The 26,255-nt window shown below is 37.9% G+C and overlaps 1 protein-coding gene across 2 annotated transcripts in view; it reads right to left on the bottom strand.

Annotated features, from left to right (window-relative positions):
• The window catches only part of ZRANB3 (zinc finger RANBP2-type containing 3), a 66,181-nt gene that overhangs the window by 32,911 nt on the left and 7,015 nt on the right, over nucleotides 1-26,255 (bottom strand). The window contains exons 2-8 of one of the 2 annotated variants that reach the window (XM_039342362.1): nucleotides 23,116-23,277; nucleotides 13,122-13,140; nucleotides 5,165-5,343; nucleotides 3,695-3,926; nucleotides 3,064-3,149; nucleotides 1,586-1,757; nucleotides 456-584 (exon numbers count right to left, since the gene is read on the bottom strand). In XM_039342362.1, coding sequence (XP_039198296.1) covers nucleotides 456-584; nucleotides 1,586-1,757; nucleotides 3,064-3,149; nucleotides 3,695-3,926; nucleotides 5,165-5,343; nucleotides 13,122-13,140; nucleotides 23,116-23,270 — 972 coding nt within the window. In that variant the 5' untranslated portion in view covers nucleotides 23,271-23,277. Of the gene's footprint in view, nucleotides 1-455; nucleotides 585-1,585; nucleotides 1,758-3,063; nucleotides 3,150-3,694; nucleotides 3,927-5,164; nucleotides 5,344-13,121; nucleotides 13,141-23,115; nucleotides 23,278-26,255 lie in introns of those variants that run through there. The other variant, XM_039342363.1, reaches the window with a different exon arrangement.

Genomic DNA, 26,255 nt, shown 5'->3' with positions numbered 1-26,255 from the left:
ATGCATATAATCAGAATACCACTTTATATTATTTTCAATTCCCAAGAAATGCAGGAAGAGATGCCTTTTTTGTGGTAGCACCCTTTGGAATACCCCCCATCCCTGAAATCCATGTGCTGCCATCCTGACTTGTGTTTAGAAGAGCTTTGAAAATCTGGCTTTTCTTCCAAGCCTTGGGTTGAGTGAGTGAGTGAGGTGTCTTCTGTATTTGGGGAGATAAGATGGCTGGGTTTCTTCCCCCAGAAGTTGGGGTTTATTATTTCTACTATCTGTATTTTGCTGGTATTTTTATTATGCACCACTCAAGAGTTGTTGTAGAGCTGGGCAGCTTTGTAGATTTAAATAAGTAAACAAATAAAATGAATATTCTTTATCCAGCTGTTATATTATTAGAAGAAGCAGAATAGAAATAGCTACTACATTTTAACAACACTCACAAAACATTTCAGGTTTACCTTGGCAATTGCAGTTTGCTTAAACATACGTGTAATTAGACTCATCACTGGGAAAAAGTCATCTTTAGAAGAATCTAAATTTGAAGCCCTCATTAACTTCTCCCACTCCTCAAAGCTAGTATTTAATTCCTGCATAGGAGGAAACAACATTTAGAAGCAAAAATGCGAAAAGGCAAAACAATTACATTGTCTCTGAATCATACCATGTTTCCTCAATAAAGAACAATAACCTTTTTCACTTAGCAATGTCAATGCAATGTGTGGTCATTGATAAATTCCTACCTTGTATGAAAATTTACTAAAAGACTTAGAGAAAAATAACAAAATAGGCAATATACCGGTAACTTATTCTATTTCAATCATAAATAAAACCATTTTTTTAAAAATTTCAAATCTTGAACACTATTTAAATCAAAATGGCTATATACTGTATATTACTATACAGTATATAGCCATGTACTGTATATTACCTTGCTAAAATACTTTGTATGTGTTACTTAGATAATGTATTATGTGTATTCATGAATACCACAATATTTTAGAAGTGTAATTAGTATGCACCTTATTGTATTTTTTTTTCTGTGATGTGCATGTATGCTGCAAGTTTTTCTGAACATGTAACATAAATTATACTTATTCAAATTTTTGGCTACTGGCTATAGTTGCTAGGGCTGTGTGGGCCTTTGGATTTAAGGAGAAAAAGGGGAACAGATGCTTTGGAATACATAAGGGCACTCATCTAGCACCTGCCCAAAAATTCCTGAAATTACATAACTGCATTTTCAGCTGCCAGATTATCCTGAGAAAATGCGTATTTACTACACTATTCAAAGCAGAGCCTCAATCCTTAAATCCACATTATATGTATCTTCAGCACTCTATTTATCAGTTTCCACCACAAAATAATGGTCCACTGCCAACTTAGATGTTTCTATTAAGTCAGAATAATGTTCTATTTACCCTGTATGACATTTTATTTTACAATGAACAAGTTAGGTTCACTATAATAGCGAAACACTCAGTGATAACTTTTGGAACATGGCCAGGCTTCTGTATACTTCTCAAAGTCATTATACCTATGAAAATAGATCATGATTGACATATTTCTCAGCATACTAATATCACCTTACTTTAACAATAGTTTTAGGAAGATCAAAAGGTATCCGCTGCCTAATTTTAGGTGGCAATTGTGTTAAAACTTCACTTTTCATTCGCCTAATCATCACGTTGCTTAGTAATTCATGCAGCTCATCTAAGTTTGAAGCTCCTCTGCAGTCCCACTGTTGTCTTTTACCAAAATATCTGGAACAAGAACAATAAAAATAGAACAGCTAATTTAAAATATCATAACATTTATTTCTTATTAAATTCAACATATACGTTCATATGAGCAAAGTAAAACTATTTCTTTCCAAAGGAGGAAAATATAATATACTTGACGGCATTCATCCAAAACTTAAAAATCATTATGTCATGATTCACATTTAACCTATATAGAAAAGTTATAATTTAATATAGTAAATTCAAATATGTTTGTTTTGCCTATATATGTTGTTTCTAATGGTAATAAAGCTAAGACAGTTCAGAAAGTCTCATGTCTGATGGTGTCTGACAGTTCTATGACTCAGATCAAAGCAATAGAACAGGGGTACCCAACCTCTGGGCTGCAGCTCACTTCCAGGCCGTGGCCTATTTGCAAGTGGGCTGTGTGACAGTCAGGTCACACAAGTGTCAGGTCAGTGTGCAGCTCAAGTTGAGTTGTGCGCACATGCGCATGTGCGCCGGCCCAACACTCGCATGAGTTGAGTTATGTGCATGCCGCCAGGCTGATGCTCCCACAGCCTGGTTCCTCTCTCCCTCCCCCGGCCGGGCTGCCAAGCTGCAAAGGTTGGGGACCACTGCAGTAGAATATGTGATGAACCAATGCATTGACATAGGACTATTTGGAAATAATCATGGAGATAATGTTTCCAAGCCACCGCTACCACAATAAAACCCCAAACCACATATCCAGAGGTCCCATCCAAGATGAACACTGTGTGAGTTATGAGAGATAAGGGAGAAATTTTGTTTTGCAAAGTTTAGATTTACATAAGGGCATTTTGCACTATGAAGTTATGCAATGAATTAACTAAAAATTGTCTACTATTACCTAGTAATAAAAATAAACTTCTTTAGCTAAGTTTGCAACAGTTCAGTTATTTCCTCACCTCTGATAACAAGTAATGTTTACTGTTATAAAAAAAGTACAATAAATATTGTTCTTCCAATTATTGCATCCTGGAACTAACTTCAGTCTACAAGATTACATTGTGATTTCCCCCACCCCCCTTCCATTCATGTCTGATTCTCAGAGATTGCCTGAACGAATCGCTGAAGTTTCCCTGGCAAGATTTTTCAGAAATGGTTGCCACTGCTTCCTTCTTAAAGTTAAGAGAAAGTGCTGGCCCAAGTTCATTCCATTGGCTTTATGTCTAAGGTGGGAGCAGAATTCAAATCTCCTGGTTTCTAGTCTTATGTCTTAACCATTATACCAAATTAGCACCACACACCATGAATACATCTATGGATAATACATCTATGTATAAAAGGGTGAAGAAGTCATTACCTGACATGTGCATTGCAGTATTTTTTTGCATACTCAGTCCATGTGCCAAATTTCTGTGGACAAAGTGCTTCAAGTTGCATGAAAAGCTGTTGAAATACAATAATGTTTTTTTAAAATGCCCATTAAGTCAGAAATCCTAAATGAAGCCCATCTTAAGTCCAGCCCATCTCTTATTGGGGCTTTAATCAGCACAACATATTATTGAGATAAAATCAACGGTCCTTCCCAAACAGCATCAGTAATGTCACCGGTGCAAGTACTAAGGTGCTTTATTGAAGTTGCATTTTAGTAAAAAAAAAAAAAAAAAAAAAAAACTCATTTTAACAATTCAAATTAAATCAGACTTCTCCATTCTTCCCTCCTCTAATTTTTTCCCCCATCACTTTCCAGCATGCATCAACTCTGGGTTGTCAAGACATATACAGTAATTATGATTGGAACAGACCATTATTAGAAATCAGACATCTGAAATAACAACCCTATGTTTACCACCCATCAGAGTGAGAAAGGGCATTTGAACATGCAAGGGATGGAGAACTCTGTAGGCCCAAAGCACGTCCTCACCCACCCATAACTGTTTCATCATGGCATGCATTTCATAGGTTTTGAAACTTAAAATGATTTTCAGAACCTCTTCAGGTCTTCCTAAGGCAGGAGTTCCAGTGAGGAGAATAGCTCGAATAGCATTCTGTACAATAGGCAGCAAAATCTTGCTACGAGTTGCATTCCTGGATTTCATGTAATGAGACTCATCGATTATTACTACTTTGAACTTCTGTTTGCGTAACGTTTCTGTTAAAACATGAGCATCTGAAGTTAACAGGCCATAACCTAGGACAGTCACTTTGCTTTTAGGTATTTGCCTAGAAAATGAAAAAAAAAATAGTGACTAAACTATATTCAAATTAATCCATAACTACCTATTGCTTGAATGTGTGCCTCATGCATAATTTCATTTATATTTAAACATAGTTAGACCATCAACTCAAAGGGCTTCAGAAAATTTACAAATATAAAGAACAAAGTTGCTATTAAAAATCTTAAGGGACGAGTACTTTTTTCCAAAGGCTTTTTAAATGACCAATATTATTAATCTCTTTAAGCTTAGGAGTGGTTGCTTCTAAGGCATAAGATGAACTGAGAGATTTGTTCAAAAGCATCTTGTTTCAAATATCCCAATAATTTCTTTAAAACAAAACTTAGTAAATTATATCCTTTCATCCTATGATGAACAGAATAAATAGTTACCCAGGTGATCATCATAAAGAGCCATTTTTAAATAGTAAAAAAAACACTTATTTTAGCCAGTGAGATTGCAAAGTCTCTAGATTACATGTGGGTAGCCGAAGCCATGAGAGTTGATGTTAACTGGAAAACTCAGAGGGCAGCAGTGTCTAGGACAGTGCTGCATCAGCTTCCCCCCATGTGCTGGTGGTCCCAAAGGGATGGCTAGAATCCAAATATTTAAAATACAGCACCCTGATTTGGGAAGCAAAGAAACTCATTGTGTGTTTGTAGAAACCGGAGCCTTCAACCCATTACCTACAACAGCATGCACTCTAAGACAAAGCATTTCCCAGGCCTTTTAAGTCTTTGAAGAGCAATATAGTAAGGGAGGAAAGCAAGTATTGTAAAGGGTTTTTTAACCGCAAGATATAATTAATACCAATCACACAAAAGAGACCCTCCTGTCTTCCTCCTTTCATATAATAACTATCACTACTGACAAGGAATGCTTTTCAACTTGCTTTTTTGGATCATTTCATGCCATAGGCTGTCTGGCTAATTTTAAAAATTCAAGACAAAATATTCAGATTAGCAAACTGTATGATGTAACCCAAATTAGGACCTCAAAAAATAAGTAAAGGAAAAAAAATATTACAGCTCTTATTCTGTCTTCCAACTTATGTTGTTTTTGTATTAGTGCTCCAGAATTTGAAAGCAGTTTATTAATTCCAAATCTTCAAAACAAATGTCTTTTTCCCCCCATTTTCTGCTAAAGAGCTGAGATTGTACATACCATGTCCTGTCTAACAAGAAAGGAGATTAAACCATCTGGTACCCACTTCAAAAATAATGCCACTGCTAATATATCACTCACCAAATGTCAGTTTTATTTTGTATGACAATGATATCCTCTGGACGGAGTTCTGGAATCCATTTTTCCATTTCATCAACCCAAGGGTACCTCAGGGATGAGGGCACCACTATTAAGAGAGGCCATTCATTTTTATAATAGTATGATACAGCTATTGCTTGGATAGTCTTCCCCAAACCCATCTAAAATGCAATCAATTGAAAGGAGAAAAATAAATTCTTCATGATAGCTCTTCATCTAAAGCAGTGTCTCCCAACCTTTTCTATACCCCGTACCCCTAGAACGCTTCTGATATATTCTTGCACCCCTTGCAAAAGTTCAAAGTAACGGTAACAAATTATGCATATGCACTATAATTTTGAAAACCCAAGTTTTTGCACCCCCTGGAATATCGTCTTGCACCCCCAGGGGTGCGAGCACCCCTAGTTGGGAACCCCTGATCTAAAGGTATAACTAGATATAGATATACTAGGGTTGTTACATGTGCAACAGTAGCTGACCAAACCTATCAGTATTAACTATTGATGAAGTAATCACCTTTTCTACTTGTATGTGTGAATAACCAAAATGACACCTGTCACTTAGCAGTCTTGCCATTAAGCCTGGGACACTCTTTTGGAGTTTTATACTGAACCATTGTGTTTTCACCATCTTCAATAATTTTGTGTCATCTGCAAATTTGGCACCCTCACTTGATACGCCTAACTTTAAGCTGTTTACCAACTAGTAAAATAGCAATGAACCCAAATCAGATCCTTGAAGGGCCACACTTCTTATCTCCCTTCATTGTAAAAATTACCCATTTCTACTCTTTGTTTATTGTTGCTCAACCAGTTTCCAGTCCTGCAAGTTATCAATAAATATATAGGTTATAAATAAATGTATAAATTATAAATAAATAAATATAAGCTAGTGTGTAATTAAAAGACTGCACACATATATTCAGTTATAAATAGAGTTCACACTATTTCTCTAAAACTAAATCAGTGTAATTGTAAAGGTGATAATGAATATATTCATGAATATTTCTCCAGTGAAATGGACCATTCCTTAAACAATATGTATAGCTAACAAAATCAACAAAATAAGTGTGCATTCAGCTGGAGGCATCAAAATTATTAAGCAAGCAAGATGCCCATTCTTCTACAATTTATTTATTTATTTAATTTATGTGCTGCCCATCTTGTCCGGTGAAGACTCTGGATGGCTTACAATCATTATAATTACTACACAAAAAAATAACAACAATAATAAATACTGCTAAAAGATAGGGAGGAGAGGAACACAAAGTACACAGGGAGGAGTGTAGTCTTTCCTAATCCAACAGCCACCTTCAGAATGGCATACTGGGGTCCCAGACCAACCGGCAGAGCCAGGCCAACTTCAGGCCCTTACGGAAGGTCAAAAGGGTGGGTGCAGAGGTCCAAAGGACAGGAGCCATGACAGAAAAGGCTCTTTTACTGAACCCCATCAGCTGAAATTCCTTGACTGACAGGGTCTGTAATATGCCCTCTCTGCCAGTAAGGGTGGGATGGGCCAATCCCACTGGAGTGAGACAGTTCTTCAGATAACTGGATCCATGCCATGACGGGCATTAAAGTAATAACCAACACCTTGAACTTTGCCCAGAAGCAAACAGGCAACCAATGCAGTTCACAGAACGGTGTAACGTGGGCCACCTTAGGTGCCTCAAGAACTGCCCAGGCCTAAATTATCACATTATTGTTGTTAATTTATTAAATTTGTTATAGCAACCTCAGTCCAAAATACTCTGGGCAGGCACTACTACAGTGGTTCTCAACCTGTGGGTCGGGACCCCATTTGGGGTCGAATGACCATTTCATGGGGGTCACCAAACCATGCTGTCCGCCATTTTTTTCCTTTTTCCCTAGCTATCCTACTCCCTCTTATTGGTGGCCACACCCACTTGGGGGTCACCACAACATGGGGAATTGTATTATGGGGTCACGGCATTAGAAAGGTTGAGAATCACTGCACTACTATTATTAATAGTAAGATAAGTTTTGGAAAGGATTTCAGAATTTAACTTGAGTTTAAGGCATTTTTGAACCAAAAATAACCAGACTGGCCCAGATTCAATAAAGACACAAAGCACTGGAAACTGGATTTTCTTGTATCTCCCTTTAATGGCTGGGGGAGACTTTTATTTTACTAAACAAGGACAACTTACAAAAAAGAGGAAATTATAAGTGCCTTCAACTATATCAGAAACCAGTATCTTATAATTAGAATTATATTTTATTTTAATTATTTTCTAAAAGCTGTTATCTAGACTATATTCTTTAGTCCAGTTTTACCATATTTTCATATCTTCCTATTCTATATCTTTAATAAACAGGTAGTCCTCACTTAGCAACTCTAATTCAGATCCATAATTCCATTGCTAAGCAAAGTGGTTGCTAAGCAAAATATCACATAATCTCCCTGCAACAGCAGTCTCAGTTGCACCTGTTAAGAGAATCACTCGTGGTCCTTAAGCAAGACATCGTGAAACTGTGATTTTCAAACTCCTGCCAGCATCCCAATTGACTTTGCTTGCTGGAAGCAGGTTGCAAAGGTCACAATGGCGATCACACGACTGCAGATCATTGTGACTGTCATTAGATGTGCAATAGTTGCCAAGCAACCAATGTAACCATGGGGATGACAGTCATAAGTGCATTGGTCACTTTTTTTTAATACAATCGTAACGACCTTTATATGTTTATTGGTGTCCTCTATATATCTTTTGTCTTAAGACCTTATTGCTGGCTTTAACATTTGCAGGTGATACTGAACTATATATTTCAGTAGAACTGTATAGTTCAGTATAATCAATCAAGAATGATTAAGGCATTGATAGATTAAGACAATTCAAATACAATTCTTACAGCATCAGAGAGATTCCTCCTTGATAGGTCATGGTGAGCCAAAGCACCAGTGAGGAGAAAATATCATGGCATCTGCTCATAAGGGGATTGCTTTCACTGGGCAAATTTTATAGCCCCTCAACCTCTCTCCCTCCCACTCTGCCCCAGGTTTGCTTAGTATTAGATATTAATACAGGAAAGTTACATATTGATAAGAACTAGCTTCACTGTTAAGCATCTAGCACAGACGTATCCATGGTGGCCCACATATGGCCCTTGCAGCTAGTGATGCAGCTATTATTACAAGATAATAAAAAATATAAAAAAATAAAGGAAGCTTGTTATTTATGTACATTAACCATATTATATATTTTATATGGGGCCCAAGACAATTCCCCTTCACTCAGTGTTGCCCAGGCAAGCCAAAAATTTGGACAACCACGGTCTAGCAAATATAGGGCGCCAAGTTAAAGCAAAACCAAGACATAATTATTTAACTGATTAACTGGGGTTAAGGCAAGAAGTTATTTTGCAGCTCGCAAACTTAAGGCATGCTGCTCACAAAAGTAAATAGGAAGAATGATCTTATTTAAGTAGTCTTTCTTCCATGTGTTAATTAAAAAATGTGGTTCAATCATAGAACAACCCTGTATATCTCTATGGTTACTCTCTATAGCGCTATATCTTTTCCACATAGTTCAATCTGTCTTCTGATTCTGGCGTCTGCTTTCTATTTCTGTTCTGTCAAAGTCTTGACTTTTGTCTCCTGCTGTGTGTTCCTGGCTGGGCTTCCTGGCTCCTCTCCTCTCCCAAAGTTTGCCTCTAGCTGAGGGACACATCTAGAATAACTTCTCCTACACTTTAGGTCTGGGAAAAGGGGGGGGGGAAGCCTTTCTCCTCATCTATCCTTTAGTTTTACTTGGTACGTTTATTCCTGGGCTTTGAGGTTTCTTGATTCAGCCTATTCTTCACAAGACCTGTGGCTATAGAGCTCCCAGGCAGCCATTTTGTCCTGTCTTCTGCTTCCCCACTTGTCTAACACTGTTGTCTGAAGGCAACTGAGTCATCCTGACAATGAAGGAAGGCCAAAAAGGGAGGGAAAGGAAGGCAGGTTTATAATCTCCACATGCAGTCTGTCTTTTCATACCATCTCTCTCTGAAAAAGGGGCTGACCTTTGCTTGGTACTTATGCTGCTCTCCAAAGTTACATCCATTCTGATGCCCCAGCAGTTACATGATCAACATTTGGGCACTTGGCAACCTGCCCAGGCTTATAAAGGGAGGGAAGAAACTCCCTCCACCTTTTCATCTCCTTCTGCCCCATCTCTGCCCTTTTTGCCACTCTTGTAATGCTGGAGAAGCCTCTTGAGAGTCCCTTGGACTGCAAGGAGATTGGCTCAGTCAATGTTGAAGGAAATCAACCCTGACTGTTCCTTGAAAGGACAGATACTGAAGCTGAAAGCTCAAATACAGGAAGTCCTTGCCTTAGGACCACAACTGAGCCCAAAATTTTTGTTGCTAAGTGAGACACTTGTTAAGTGAATTTTGCCCCATTTTATGACCTTTCTTGCCACAGTTGTTAAGTGAATCACTACAGTTGTTAGGTTAGTGATCCGGTTATTAAGTGAATCTGGCTTCCCCATTGACTTTGCTTATCAGAAGGTTGCAAAAAACATGATCCCAGGACTCTGCAACCGTCATAAGTATGAGTCGGTTGCCAAGCTCCTGAATTTTGATCACATGACCATGGGGATGCTGCAACAGTCATATAAGTGTCAAAAACAGTCATAACTAATTTTTTTCACTGCTGTTGTAACTTTAAATGAACTGCCATAAGTCGGGGACTACCTTGACTACTTTGGCCACCTCATGAGAAGGGAGGACTCCTTGGAAAAGACTCTTGATGTTGGGAAAGATTGAAGGCAAAAAGAAAAGACAGAGGATGAGATGGTTAGATAGTATCATAGACATAATGAACATGAATTTAGGCAAACTCCAGGAGATAGTGGAAGATGGGGGGGGGGCGCTGGCATGATCGGGTTCATAGGATTGCAAAGTGTCGGACATGACTCAGCCACCAAACGACTCCCCTCAGTGGGGTCAGCAGTGCTGGGGCTGAAATAGAGGCCCGAGGCCTTCAGCAACCTCAGCTCTAGCCTCTACTTCGGCCCCAGCGCCGCTGCTAAAAAGTAGCACTTTTTGCCAAAGCCACCTGGACTCTTCTCCAAATAGTAAGGGCTGATCTCTTGATGCTTTGGAAAGCCTCAGAAGCTTTCTGAAGGCTTGTGAGAACAGGGCACACTATTTGGAGAAGGAATGAGCCGCATCAGGAAGAATACAGTTGCCTCACATTGTGCCAGACCGGGCACACCTTGTCAGCAACAAGAGGAAGATAGCGAAAGTCAGCTGGGTGAATGAGAGCCTGCAGAGCACAAGATGAGTGTGGTTGTGTGCTTGAGGAGGCACTCCTTGATACTGGCATTGAAGTAAAGGGCCAGAGGTGATGGCAAATAGCTGAATCTGAAGGTGCCAAGCTCCTATTTCAGCCCCCATCTTTGGTGCCAAAGTGTTGATGTGCAAAAGGGCCCAGATGGGGGCATGATGGTCAGGTGGGGGGAGTTGAAAAGGAGGCAGACTCTTATTGAGGCACAGGACTGGTAGGGACCAAGGTAGGAATGCCTAACAACTGGAGGGATTTGGTTAACAATGGCAATGAAGACTGATGGGATTGTCATCATTAAATTACAGTATGTGGCTATGTGGCATTGTGCTTTATGACTGCATCACTTAGGAATGGAAATTTCAGTTCCAATTACTATCATAACTTGAGGACTATCTGTACTCTATATCCCATCTTATTATACTAGAGCAGAGAGAAGGCCCTTTGCACAGTTTTATTTTCTGCATCAGCTACACCCTTTCTTTGATCAGGAGGCCTTTCAGACAGTTACTGATGCCCTGGTCACTTCATGATTGGATTATTGCAAAGCACTCTAAATGCCTTTGAAGACTACCCAGAAACAACAGCTGGTTCAAAATGCAATGGCACAGATGTGCCTTTTGGTATGCCCGTATCTTACCACAGTTGCAGGAGTTGCGTTAGCTGTCAGTCAGCTTCTGAGTGCAATTCAAGATGCTGATTAAATCGGTAAACCTCTGTATGACATAGGATTTGTACATCTGAGAAACTTTCTCCCATTCTGTTCAGTATATTCCAGCAGAATGGGCACTTCCCCTCCATTATACCTTGTTTTATGGAACTGTGATTTCACATTTTGGTGTATAGCTTACTAATAATAATGGATACACTAAATGTTGGATGGTACTTAGAAAATATGCACATTGACAAAATTTCCATCAGTAATTGCAAAAGGCCATACTGCTTACATCTGCACATATACTACCCCAATATAGTACAGCATCCTAAGTTCTTGGGAATAACTTGATGCCAACACCTATGAAGGCCAACACCAGCTAAAGAACTGGCAGTTGTGACTTCACATTGTTGTGAAAAGGTAACACTAATACTACAGGGCCAGCAAACGTTACTGTGAGAATGGCTTAATAACCACATACCACTTCATCCACAGCATTCTGCTACATTTTCTTGATATAATAAAAATGATCATCAACAACCCCCTCCAATTATTCTGTATTTACAAGGCATCCAGATTTACCTTTCAAGAAAACTAAGAATGCTTCATATTACTTTTAATTACATTCTTCTACATTTTCAACACTGATATTAAAGATGTATTTTTATTACTGCAACTTTTATAGAGTATGTGCATCTTTCTTTGGAGGAAACAAATACATATATTAATCTAGATCGCATATACAGTGTTTTCCCCAAAATAAGACCTGGTCTTGTTTTTTTAAAAAAAATGGCCTCCAAAAGAGGCACCAGGTCTTATTTTCGGGTGATGTCTTTTCCACAGTCTTACTTCGCTGCGGCAGCACCAACAGTCCCATCCAGTCAGACCTCTTCTTCTGCGGCCACTCGCCACTGCTCGCATCGCCCCCAGCTTCCATTTCGCCATCAGGAGCCTTCAGGAAATGCCTTTGCAGCTGAGAACCGAGCTCTGGATTGATGTGTGCGGCACCTCCTGCAGGCCAGGGGCACTGTGCACATCAATCTGGAGTTGGTTCTCGGCTGCAGAGGCATTTCGTGAAGGCCCCTGACAGCGAAATGGAGGCCAGCGTGATGCTCCTGTGAGAGCTGTTGCGTGCCATCACAGAAAAAGTGGGCTGGCGAGGCAAGGCAGGTGTTGGCTGCAACAGTAAACGGGTGCGGGGCACTTGGTGTAGCTCCACACCCCCACTCCAGTTTGATTTTTAGGTGTGCACCTCGCCCTAAAACTAGGGCTTATTTTGGGGGGAGGGGTTATATTAGGCCCACCCCCCAAAAAAATCAAGCTAGGGCTTATTTTCAAGGTACCGTAAATGCCGGCGTATAAGGCGACTTCCGCGAGCGCTGAAATCAGCGCCAAAGACGGGGGTCATCTTATACGCCGAGTCGTCTTATACGCCGGAAATACTGGTAGTTTCTGGCGTATAAGACGACGTTCTAGGAATGTGGCCCGGCTATAAAGACGGGGGTCGTCTTATACGCCGGGTCGCCTTGTACGCCGGCATTTATGGTAAGTCTTATTTTTGCGGAAACACGGTAGATAATGTCTAGATTTCTTTTTTTTTAGTTTAAAAAAACGCCCACTAAGTATCTTCTATTTTTTTATTGGCTTTTACAATAAACAGATCACATATTAAGGAGAGTCCACTTATCTTGGAAGGGATCACCTGGAGAAAAGGGATAAGGCTTCCCATCCAACAGCCCTGTTCAGAATAATTTCAGGAAAAAAGAAAAATCTGCTTCCCTTTGCTTCCTAGCATTCCTGCTGAAAATTAGAAAATGACAGGAAAGCCCCAAAGCAACAAACAAATCTGATACCCAGAGTCACAAAAATTCCTGACAGATGTACATAAATGTTAAGAAAACTATGCTCAACTATCATGTGTTTGAAACAATCAAGAAACAAGTATTTAAATAAGAGAGAAAGGAGGAGGAAGGGAGAGAGAAGAGAGTCGCTTACCTCATCAGCAATCATACACCTAAGAGAAGAATAAAACAAATTAGGAAAAAACCAAAACAAAGCATTATTTAAATTGCAAATTAATTATCAGGAAGCAATTTCTTTCTAACATGGCTTAATAAAAGATTTCCCCAAGACTTAAAGACTGATGCAAGCAATCTTTTTGCCTAAACTGGCTTTAGATTTGTGTCTCTCCAAATCCAAAGTCATTCCTTAACTAAGCTGCAAGTCAATTTTTATTTGAAAATGAAGAATATTTCCTCATACATACTGAGTTCCATTGGCATCTCCCGCTTGATCACATTTCAAAACTTAATTCAAAATTCTGTATCGTCTAGCTTTTTTTTTTTTTAATATATGAAGCTGTGATGGCCAAGCTTTAGTTCTGAATTTTAATGAGTACCCTGTTTAGGCTTGAATCCATTCACTCTGAATTGTTGAGAGATAAAACTGAAGGGATTATGCAGAAAGGTTGGACTAAATATGTAATACTTTTAACTAAGTAATTCTGAAATTACATAATGTTTAGGTAGAACAGCTTTTCATTTATGAAGATCAAACACAGATCTACATTAAACAACAATCCAAAATAGGTTTTTTTTAAATAATTGAAAAACTGTATTTAATCAAAAGGAAAACTGGTTTTTTCTTGAAAGAATGCAATTTTAAAAATGGGAGAGCCCTCAAATAGAAACAGGATGATGCAGTGGAAGTTGGTGAAATGGAAAAGGTAAGTGATATGGCTGAGAATGAAAGCAAAGGGATGGATGGGAGGCAAGTTAGACAAGAAAACTGGGAGCTCCTATTTGCAACTACGGGTAGTCAAGGATAATGAAAGTCAGGGGCCAAAAGGAAAATGGGCAAACTTGAAGGCTTTAACACAGAAGTACAGAAGTACTACTTGGGCAAGCTTCCTAACGTATGTCTGAAAGAAGGAGATAGATACGTGTAAATGAAATAGAATTTTCAAAAGGCTGTATTTCTAGGTCTGTGGTTGGTTCAAATTCCATGGATAAACACTGAAGAAACTTCAGATGATAAAGAAATTAACTATAAGGTTTAAAGCAGGAAGTAAATGTTAACAAGTATAAGAAAAGAACCTAGAAATTTATTAGAGCAAGATTTACATTGCTGTTGTATTTTAATACAGGTAGTCCTCAACTTGAGCCCAAAATTTATGTTGCTAAGTCAAAAATTTGTTAAATGAATTTTGTTCCATTTTACAACTTTCCTTGCCATATTTGTTAAGTGAATCACTGCAGTTGTTAAATTAGTAACATGGTTGTTAAGTAAATCTGGCCTCCCCATTGACTTTGCTTGTCAGAAAGTTGCACAAGGTGATCACATGACCCCGGGACACTGCAACCATCATAAATGTGAGTCAGTTGTCAAGCATCCGAATATAAATCACGAGACCATGCGGATACTGCAATGGTCATCAATCTTAAAAATGGTCATGTCATTTATTTCAGTGCCGTTGTAACTTCGGTCATTAAGTGAACTGTTGTAAATTGAGGACTACCTGTAGCAGAGAGCTGATTTTTTATTATATGTGTTTTTATAGAGGCTGTGCCTCATTTTAAATTCCTTATCTTTATTAATAATATAATCTGTCATCTGAAGCTTTAGAAAAGATTTTGGCCAGTGTCTCCTTTATTAATCATATAAAAGCAAACTACCTACACAATCAGAAAGGTTATATGAAGCAAAAGAAACAGTTCAGATTTTTCTTTTTTCTTTTTTATGGAGATTCAAAAATAACTTCTGTCATATGTTTTGACTGCTATGAGCAGGACATCTTGTCTTCGAAGTTCAATTAGTCATTTCCTTTTAACTGATAGTTACCCAATTGAGAATAGATAATTTGCATACCATCTGTCCCAGCTATGTGACAACTATATCAAGAACTCTAATTTCAGATTTGAGGCATTTCATTTCCAGCTATAAACCCAGTTAGAACAAACAAATGTGCCAAAAGAGAACATTAATCAAGGTTCGGCATACTAGAATATATTAAAATGCTAATACTTCTATCCTCCTGGATGAAAAGACTGAAAACAAAAGATGAATAGTTTGCTTGCAACCGACACAATTTAAAAACAATGGCTTTGGGTATTTGAGCCTCCTGATGATAAGGTTTTCCCACGACTAATCCTGGATACAGTGTCACTGCACTGTCTCACTAAGACCCAGTGGGCAATCTGGGAGTCATCCAGAGACTACACAAGAAAGTGGCAATCATGGACAGGTGGGTCTTTACACACCTTGGGGTGGTGTGCAGGTTGTACCTATTTGCAAAACAAAACAAAATAGGTTTTGTTCACCGTTACTCATGCCTTTGTGAGCTCTTATCTGTACTGCAATACACTCTACATGGGGCTTCCCTTGAAGAGCATTCAGAGGTTCAGCTGGCGCAGAATGTGGCTACATGTGTAGTTAAAGAGTGCCAGGTATTCTTCACAAGTAACACCATGGCTTTGTGAGCTGCATTGGTTGCCAGTGTGTTTCTGAGTGCAATTCAAAGTGCTGGCTGTCAGCTTTAAAGCCCTTGATGGTTTGGGGCTGGGTTACTTAAGGGACTGTCTTCTTCCAGTTGTTTCTACCCATCCAATTTGTGGTTGTGCATATTGTGGGTCCCGTCAGCGAAGGAAGGTCAGCTAGCAAGAACTAGGAGTTTTGCCTTCTCTGCTATAGCTCCTGCCTTCTGGAATATTCTCTCTTCAGATATCAGGATTACCCTGACCCTGTGGACTTTTCACAAGATTGTGAAGATTTAGTTGAGTGCTTGGGCTTAGGACCCCCTGAGTCCGTTAAGAGTGTGTTAATAGAGTCATATTGTATGGCTGTATTAATTTCCATAGTAACAGTTTTACTTGGTGCCATCTATATTTATTTTGCACTGTTTTAATTGCTTTTTTGTTTTATGATGTATGCTGCCCAGACTCAGTTGTGAGATGGGGAGCTACAGAAATAAAATAAATACAAATAAAAATCTAAATATGATGCTACTTTGACTTCTTGTTGATTCTAAAACTTAAAAATACATGGATCTCAATCTAGCTTACATGTCCAATTATTCTTGTTCTTTTAGAAACCCAATTAACAGTATGGAAAGCAGTTGCTAGTGCTGTGCAAATCCTTCAAAAAGGTCCTTCAGAATGCAAAGGAGTGCACACAAACCATCTCTCTTCAAATGGTTAAACCAGATGCCTGTTTTTCCTGTTCACACAGTTAATGTGAAGGTACCCTTCAAACCCTATACCATTTCAGACAAATGGGTGTCCAATCTCTTTTTAAAAATCTCCAGTGTTGGAGCACCCACAATTTCTGGAGGCAACTGGTCTCACTGATTAATTGTTCTAACTGTCAGGAAATTTCTCCTTAGTTCTAGGTTGGTTCTCTCCTTGATTAGCTTCCATCCATTGCTCCTTGTTCTGCCTTCAAGTGCTTTGGAGAAGATTGACTCCCTCTTCCTTGTGGCAGCCCCTTAAATATTGGAATACTGCTATCATGTCACCGCTAGTCTTTCTTTTCATTAAACTAGACATGCCCAATTCCTGCAACTGTACTTTATATGTTTTAGCTTTTATATGTTTAGATGATTTAGCCCCAATCATCTTTGTTGCTCTTCTCTGCGCTCTTTCTAGAGTCTCAATATTTTTTATATCTTGATATTTAATACAATGTTATAAGGTTGTAATATTGGAGCAACGTGTTGGCCCAAAGGTGAAGCTCTTGCCTCACAATCAGGAGGCTGTGAGTTCAATCCTTGGTAGTGGCAGATATTTCTCTCTCTGGGCGCAAAGAGAAAATATCTGCTGCAAACTCTGTGTAGGCGTCAGGAAGGGCATCCGGCCAGTAAATGCTCAGCTCCATTCAGTCACCCCGACTCCACCCTGATGCAAGGGATTACAGGGTCATTAAAAGAAAAAAATAGATTGCAATATTGACATGCACCTTTATCTCATTATTAAGATCCATTATCATTATTAAGATCTATATCATGCCACATCTCAAGGTAGCAAGCATAGTATTCCTTCTGCCAATACTTTCTATAGCCGACATGTCAAACACAAGGACTGGGGGCCGGATACAGCCCGCGGAGTGGTTTCATGTGGCCCGCGAAGCCCTCCTGGAAACAGTGAGGGAACGGCCCATGCTGCCTTGGCCCTGGCCGGCCAGGAGCCAATGATCAATTTTGTGGTGGCCATCTATGCTGAAACGCATTCAGTCTTAGCTCCACAAGGCCATCTGGAAACAGCGAGGAACCAGTCCCTGCCGCATCGCCCCCACCCCCTGAGTGCATGCTGGGGAGGTGTCACCCTTTGTGAGGAATGAAGAAATGGACCATGCCTTGGCGCTTGCCCCAGTCCCACCCACTTCTGCCAGAAACCCTCAGATCTGTCCCACTCTTGCCCAGGCCCCCACAGGCACCCTTGACACAAACAATGTAGAGCTGGCCATCCCATCCAGTAGGCCACAACCATTTGATCCATGCCCACCCAGTAGGCTGCACCCACCCTGGCCATACACCCCGCCCCCCCCCCGAGGGCAACTGCAATGCTAATGCGACCCTCAGTGAAATTGAGTTTGACACCCCTGTTCTATAGCAACCATTATATGGGATTGATAATGCTCAGAGACAGTAAATGGCCCTTGGAATCTCCAAAGACTCTTTCTGATTTAAATCCAAAAGCCCAGCTCTTAGCTCTACATTTTCATCACTATGCACACTAACTCGTACTGAAACTAATTTCTGAGAAAGTATTTTACTCCCTTTATCTCTATATTCTTAAATGGTAGCCCTGGGGGGGGGGGGAATGAAAGGAGGCTCATACTGAAGTCACATGCCACAACAAGATATATTATATACCTAAAATATTGTTTCATTTTCCAGAAAGAGTAATGATATTACAGTAACAAGTTGAACACATTGATTTGTGGAATACAGATGTAATGAAAGTATGCACAAATGTAAAAGACAAACAGTTGTATTCTACTTTATAGTCCTTATTGTCTTTATACCAGTGTTTCTCAACCTTGACAATTTTAAGGCATGTGGACTTCAACTCCCAGAATTCCACAGCCAGCAACGTTGGTTTTTGCACTGAGAACCATTGAGTTTATTAACTCTCCCTTGGGCCAGATCTCTGACCTCATGCCATCCAGATGTGATGGGATTGCAATTCCCAATATTTTCAGCAAATCAAAACTGTTGGTCAAGAAACTACAAATGCTAACCCTTATATACATTCAAGTCTCAAACTTTTACATTAAAGGCATAAAGTTTCTAAACTGCATAGGTCTATTTCTAAAGACACTAAATTACCGAAGGAGGCTCATGTTTGTTGTTGAATGTACACAGCTTGGTTTCTCTCTAAACTGAAAAAAGGGCCATCTTTGTAATTTATCATATTTATCTCTACCAAACCATTAAAAATAAATGGAGATACTTACTGGAACTCTGCTCAATTAAGGAAACACAGATGTGAAAATACATTTCTCAAATTCCAGCCCATTATTCTAGCTTCTGGTCTACTCACATTCACTTTAATAGTTTATTTGGAAAGGATAATTAAAGCAAATACATAGTCCCCAAGTTTGTAAAAGCCAACTTGCAATATAGCACAAGAAAACACACAGCTGCTGTTTTGCAAAATAAGAAATTATGTTGCACAAACTGAATGCACATGAAAAGGATTATTCAGGACTTGTGTTTCATGAAAGCTGAACTGCCATCAACCATGATTCACAATACAGTTTTCACAAATTAAGAGGGGACATGATTTTGTCCTAAGAAATTGGTGATCCAGTCTTTAGACAAGCACACATAAAAAGATGGACCATCATTTACAATGCACATGAATAATAAGCTGTCATTTTTAAAAATGGAATTTTATTTTGTTCAGCATGATAATTAATTGAAAACATTTATATATCAGCTTTCCATGTTTTCTGATATGAGGTCCTAACAATTGAGGACAGTTTAAGAGAGACATTAAAAGCAAACACAAAAAGAATAATAAAGCAAAAGCAAATTTGATTTAATATCAATGGATCCTTCACTTTTTAATTAACAGTGCTTACACATTCTAACTACAGAACATTCTGTAACAGAGGAAGAGTTATGTTTCCCTTTAATTTGGAGCTCCAGATTTTCCTAGGATTTTCGCCCACTCATGTGAATCAGTTTTATATAACACTCCAGCATATAATTTGCATCCCACACACAAGGCAGTACTTTAGCATTAACATCTTTCTCATACTGGAGTTATTTAAAGAATGTGAACCTGGTACATTTTAAAATGTTCAAGCTACCATTTCATTTATATGTCACCAATCACACAATGCAGTCCTAATTCTGAAACAAAATGACTTGTCTTGCAACAGTACCTTTCCAAAAATAGAGCCTCAAATGACACAAATATAGAATGTTCAAAATGAATGTGGTGCTAATGAGAACTATCAGTCTGACAGCAGTATGGGGTACTTTTCTATTTTTACTATTGGTAATACTTGCAATCCATCTAATGACTGAAATCTTCGGTAGGACTGACAAAGTTTCTTAAACTATTAAATTTCAAAAAGCACTGAAAAGTTCAGAAAATAAAAAAAACCAAGAAAACATAATTAAAAATTCACAGCAAAGACATCAGTCTCATAAAATTCCTCATTCTAATATACAGCACCCACTTAAAATGAAATACAAAATTACCAAATTGCTAGGAAGAAGAAGAAAATCTTTGCCTTGTATCAAAAACATATTTTTGGATGAGCAACAGGTATGCTTTTCTGGGGAAAGCATTACATAAACCAGGCCTTACAATTAAAAAAAAAAAGTCCTACTCCTTATATTCCCTTGCCTCACTTCATCGGAGGCACTTAGTAGTTTCTGAAAACTAAAATAAAATTGACCAGTTGCATAAGAGAGATATTATTCCTTAAGATAGTCTGGCTCTACGCCATTGATTCATCTCTTTACAAACCAGCAATGCCCTCCCTCCAAATTCCCCATTGAATTCATCAGACTGACAGCTAGCTGATAAAGCAAAGGGTCAATGTGGAACTCATGGTGCAAAATGAGCTTGGTTATTTTCCTGCAGACATTTCGTCACCCAGGTAAGTAACAACCTCAGTGCTAGAAGGGAGTAGGGTTTTGCTCTGTGTTTATATACTATATAAATATCTGTTTATAAACATTTATATCTGTTTATATACTGTAAATGTACTAAACAGAGCTTAACCTGTCAGAGTTAGTGAGGGTATTGTTTTCTCCTTTGTAGGTCCTTTGATAGGCTGCTGTTTACTGTTTGACTGTTCATCTGCATTGGTAGTTCCTTGATTAAGGTATTGTTTACTGCTTGTTTATCTGGTATTAATCCAAGATTTGATTCCTGCTGTTTTGAGTGTTGATTGCAGGCAAGGTGGTGGTGTGGCCTTGTTTCCCCTTTAGCTTTTTTACTGTCTCTTTTAATGTTGTTCATCTCTCTGTGCCTGTTGATGGCTGATCTGTCTGAGTGCCAAGCATCTAGGAATAATTCCCTAGAGTTTTTGCATTTAGCTTGGTCTAGGATGCTCACAGTTTCCCAACAAGTCTGTCCATATATTGTCCAATTATGGAATTTTCGTCATGTCTTCTAATACTAATTAATATTCATGGATGCACTTTGCTAGACTTCTGTCTGTTTGTTCTAGACAGCAGCTGTTATAGTCCTTACACAGTATGTTGTACAGGACTCCTATTTTTTCTTCTGTGGCTAATGGGTCTTTTTTTTTTTTAACAAGATATTTTGGAGTTCTTTAGTTGGTTTGTGTTCCGCAGTGAAGACGTGTGGTTGTAAGAGTGTGTTGTTTCTGAAATGTTTTTGATGTATGACAATGTTATCCTTTTCATAGCTTGTGTCAGTTGTGCTGTAATGGGTTGAATGGTCAGATATTTTTCGATAAAGTTGAATTTGAAAAATCTGTAATGTCAGATTCGTAACTTTTGGGGAGGTTACTGTCAAATTGTCAGTGGAATATAATTCAGAAACGGAACAAGTCAAAGACTATGAATAAATGGGTACAAAATTTAAACAGGATGATATGCAATAATGTGAATATTAATGGAAATATTATTATTAAATTTAGTGTGAATAAAAGACTTACAAGATATTTTATCATTGGAATATTACTCTACTACTGGCTGCTACAACAGACAATCAATTTTCTAAAAAAAAAAAAAATACTGGAAATGCAATGAGTTTAAATTACTGTCAACCTCCAGCTTGAGTATCCAAATAAGAAAAAAAAATCATATTGAAAGTTACTTTTTCATTTGATGGAAATATTATTATGCTCAACAATTCTGAAAGATTAATTTGTGACAGAATTGAACAAATTTTAAAAATTGAATTTTCTTTGCAATCAGCTATCATTCTGTTAATTCTTATATTTCCATATAAATCTGTTAACAGCTAAGAACTGCCAGGACACTTCATGCTTTTTACTGAAAATTGCTTATACTCTTTTCTATAGAAGAATACCACTTTAAGACATGGAAGTATGCATCAGTGTAAAAATAACTTTGTATTTGCAGAACAATTCTGAAACAGAATTTAATTTATGTTGAAAACCATTTATAGTTTATAGTTCTTTCTATAGCCACATACTACCTCCCAAAATTGGGTTTCTCTTACTGTTTTAATACTTAAGATTTTGTTTAATTTACTAAATAAGGATTGAATTTTTGTTACCTAGAATTCTTTGTTAATTCTTCACTTTGATCTATGATTCATAGTATACTGGCATTTGTTGTTAATTATTGTAGATTGACTCAACCTTTTAGTAATAGTAATAGAATAGAGCTGGAAGGGACCTTGGAGGTCTTCTAGTCCAGCCCCCCGCTTAAGCAGGAGAACATCATCTCGGACAGGTGAGTGTCTAGTCTTTTCTTAAAGATCTCCAGTGATGGGGCGCCCACGATTTCTGGGGGTAAGCTATTCCACTGGTTGATTGTTCTTACTGTCAGGAAGTTTCTCCTTAAATCCAGGTTGCTTCTCTCCTTGATCAGTTTCCAACCATTGTTTCTTGTCCTTCCCTCTGGTGCTCTGGTGAACAACCTGACCCCTTCTGCCTTGTGGCAGCCTCTCAAATACTGAAACACTGCTATCATGTCTCCCCTATTTCTTCTTTACTTTAGACTAGCCAAACCTAAGTTCCGCAGCCGTTCTTCGAAAGTTTTAGCCTCCAGGCCTTTGATCATCTTAGCTGCTCTTCTCTGAATTTTTTCTAAACTCTCAACATCTTTTTTGTGGTATGGTGACCAAAATTGGCTGCAGTATTCCAGGTGTGGTCTTTTAAACTGATACAAGTTACTTTAAAAAACAATACTGATCTAACATTACTTTGCATTTTTTATTCAGTCTTATTATACCATCTGCAAATCTCTTTTCTATTTTTTTCTAATTTTTTTTTTTTACCTTGATTGTATTTTAAGTATAATAAAATAAACAGAAATATATAGACAGCCAGTTTGGTCTAGTGGTTAAGTCCTCAGCAACAAAGTGGGAGATCGTGAGATCAAGTCCTGTCTTATCTATGAAAGTCGTTGGGTGATCTTGAGCCAGTCATTCTCTCTCAGCCCAACCCACCTCACAGAATTATTGTTGTGGGGAAAATAAGTTTATTGGGTATAATCACCACCTTAGATTATTTGTAAAATAAATAAATAAATAACATACCAAGCTTGATCAAGGACCTTAGATTATTTGTTAAATAAATAAATGTCAAGCTTGATCAAGGACCGCTATTGACAGACCAATGATTTGGAATCCAAACTCAAATACCAGAATTAAGTTTAGGTTCAGTTTCAACAATTTGACATTAATAGTACCCAATATTTCAAATCCAAAACTTCAGTAAACATTTGCACAGAATTTCCATTCAACCCAGTAGGCCAGAGCTTGTCTTTTGGAAACAATTTTATGATTACTCATCTTTAAGGTAATTTTACCTGCCACTTCTTTCTAGTGCAAATATAATTCCTTTCTTCTGAAAAGGAAGCAGCCTTTCCTTTAGCTTCCCAGGTAGATAAGAAAGTTCTTCATCAGCATCAGAATTTGAAGATGAGATTCCAACTCTAGGGCTCTCCTGGGTAATAGCTGCCATCTTTATTCTAGCAAAAGTAAAAAAAAAAAAAAGGGGGGGGGGGTTATTAAAAATTCAGCATTATTCTTCACTACTTTTCAGCAATGTTGAGGACAACATAGACGATAGCATTATACATGAATCATTAATCTGGGAATAAAATGGAAGAACAAGAAGCAACGGATGGAAACTAATCAAGGAGAGAAGCAATCTAGAACTAAGGAGAAATTTCCTGACAGAACAATTAATCAGTGGAACAACTTGCCTCCAGAAGCTGTGGGTGTCCAAAACTGGAGGTTTTTAAGAAGAGATAGGACAGCCATTTGTCTGAAATGGTATAGGGTTTCCTGCCTGAGCAGGGGGTTGGACTTGATGACCTCCAAAGTCCTTTCCAACTCTGTTATTCTGTTATTGCTAAATAGTTACACAGGAGTGTGTTTCTATTTGCGTGTGGGTGCATTTAGACACAAAATAAAATATCTTTCACATGCTATTGTAACTAATGTTTTGATTCAACAGAAAATTCACTGTTGATGAGAAGACAGCTAATAGAAAAGCTCACACTGAACATCATAAAAAGTAATGTAGCTTGTAATTATGAAAGATGAAAAGATAATACTAGCAATTAATTACAGTCCATTAACAAGCATGACATTATGACTGATATAAGCAAAAGAGCAGGTTCTAAAAATCCAAGAAGTTTATAATCTGTAAAGGAAAATAACAGAACGGGATGAAAAATCTTAACAATTCTAAGTTTTGCTTTATGAATCTTATTAATGCAATCAAGAGAGTATCTAAATCTACTTATTCATTGTACTTTGGGAAGATTGGTAGGCAAAAAATGTTTACATCCATAAAACATATGGGCCAATATTATTCAAGAGATCCATATATCCCCATTAGGATTCATATTTAAAAAAATAATCTTGAGATTTTATTTGGGTATTTCACATATACTCTGATTCACTTACATGAGAACTTTTTTTAACCCTAAACTTTGTAAAAAGATTAGCCACAGTCCAAATTAATCAATCACTTCCATTTATTAGACTTTTGGTACTGAAATAATAGCCTAACAATAAGCCCTTCCCATTCTCTTACATGTTTACTACTAGTAAAAATTAGATGCTAAACAGTAACAAGAAACATTATTACTACATTTTTATATAAACAAGTTGCTTCCCTTCTTCTAGGAGACTATTAGAAATCTCCTAAAACTATGGAGGGAACATTGTATTGTGCAAATACTAGAACACAAATGCTACATTATGAGATCTTTTGAGGAGGTGGGGTAGAAATGACATTGGTCCAATACAAGTAGTCCTCAACTTATGACCACAATCAATCCCAAAATGTCCATTGCTAAGCGAGACAGTTGTTATGTGAGCTTTGCCCCATTTTGCAACCTCTCTTGCTATAGTTATTAAGTGAATCACTGCAGTTGTTAAATGGGTCACACGATTGTTAACTGAAACTGACTTTCATTGACTTTGAAAAAGGTAGATGACATGATCCTGGGAAATTGCAACCATCATAAATACATGTCAGTTGCCAAGCATATGAATTTTGATCCCATGACCACAGGGATGCTGCAACTGTCATATGTGTGAAAAACAGTCACTTTTTTCAGTGCTATTATAAGTTTGAATGGTCACTAAACAAATGGTTGACCTGTACGTAAGTTTGCTTCATACAAAGGATTGCCTAATACATGCTGTGAATTTATTTCAATAAGTGTTTCTGTAGCTATTCCCCAAATAATGACATTCCGCAGACTTGAGTACAGAGGGCAGAAGGTCAGTGCCTAAACTAGTATTGGCCATCTATTCTATAGGATACCAGATGGAGGAACATCATTTTGAAGAACAAACTGAAGGTGTTTTATGATCCTTAAAAGGTTCCATCCTTTTTTATAAGGCTAAATGACTGAAGATTATATGCAGAGCGTGAATAAAAATGTAACAGATCTCTAACAGCATATACCAGTAGTCCTTAATTCACAACAATTGGGAAAATTGGTCACTAAGCAATGCAGTTGTTAAGTGAGCCATCATATGGCCACAATTTTATGATCATGTTTACCATGGTTGTTAAGAGAATCACGTAGTTGAGTGATGAATGGACACAGTTGGCTTCCCCAATTATCTTAGCTTGTTGGAATCCATCTGGAAAGATCACAAATCGTAATCACAAGACACTGCAATCGGAAATGTGAGCCAGTTGCCAAATGCCCAAATTGCAATCTCATGACTGTAGGGCTGGTGCAGCAGTCATAATTTCAAGGACTTATTGTAAGTCACTTTTTCCGACGCCATCGTAACTTTGAACTGTCATTAAATGAATAGTGTAACTTGAGGACTACCTGCATTTGAGTTTTTTCTTGTCAATGGAGTTGTGATAGTAGCCCTAAGAACTCCCTCAATAAAAAGATTCAGATTGCTGTCGTCTTGCTATCCGTGATGTATTAGCAAAAGTGGACGATATCCTGATTACTTCTTCCTGCAACTCAAATTGGAATCTGCTAGTTTTCAAGACTGCATCCTCAAGAATACCATATTCCCAATTTACTTGGGAGTAAATTCCATTAAACAAGGTTTTTGGAATAAAGCCAAAATAATCTTACGTGAAAGCCACCTGGTCAAGGTTTTTAATATGAACAAAGTTGTCTTATATATCAAATAAATATACCAATGTAGCATAAACAAAAGATACCTTTTATATTAAGCCAATACAATCATTTACATTTAGGTCTGATAAGAAAAAATGTTCCATATATTTATTTTCTCAAATTTCTATTTTGTTTTGTTTTTTTCCAAGTGCCTAGAAATTACACTTGTCTAATTACTCTTGATTTAATTTTTTTCTGATGTTTATAACTTAACTTTCAATGGCCTCTTGAAATTTCCAGAGACACTATTGTACGGCCAGCTGTGTTCTGCAGAATAGAGTCCAACATTTGCTCTAAATGTTCTAGTGAGTTATATATCAAATATGTTCTCATTA

This window comes from Crotalus tigris, unplaced genomic scaffold (assembly GCF_016545835.1).
Source record: "Crotalus tigris isolate CLP2741 ecotype Arizona unplaced genomic scaffold, ASM1654583v1 scf7180000017790.654992, whole genome shotgun sequence".
Lineage (NCBI taxonomy): Eukaryota > Metazoa > Chordata > Lepidosauria > Squamata > Viperidae > Crotalus > Crotalus tigris.
The sequence above is the reverse complement of the archived record's forward strand: the minus strand, read 5'-3'. Positions and strand labels throughout refer to the sequence as shown.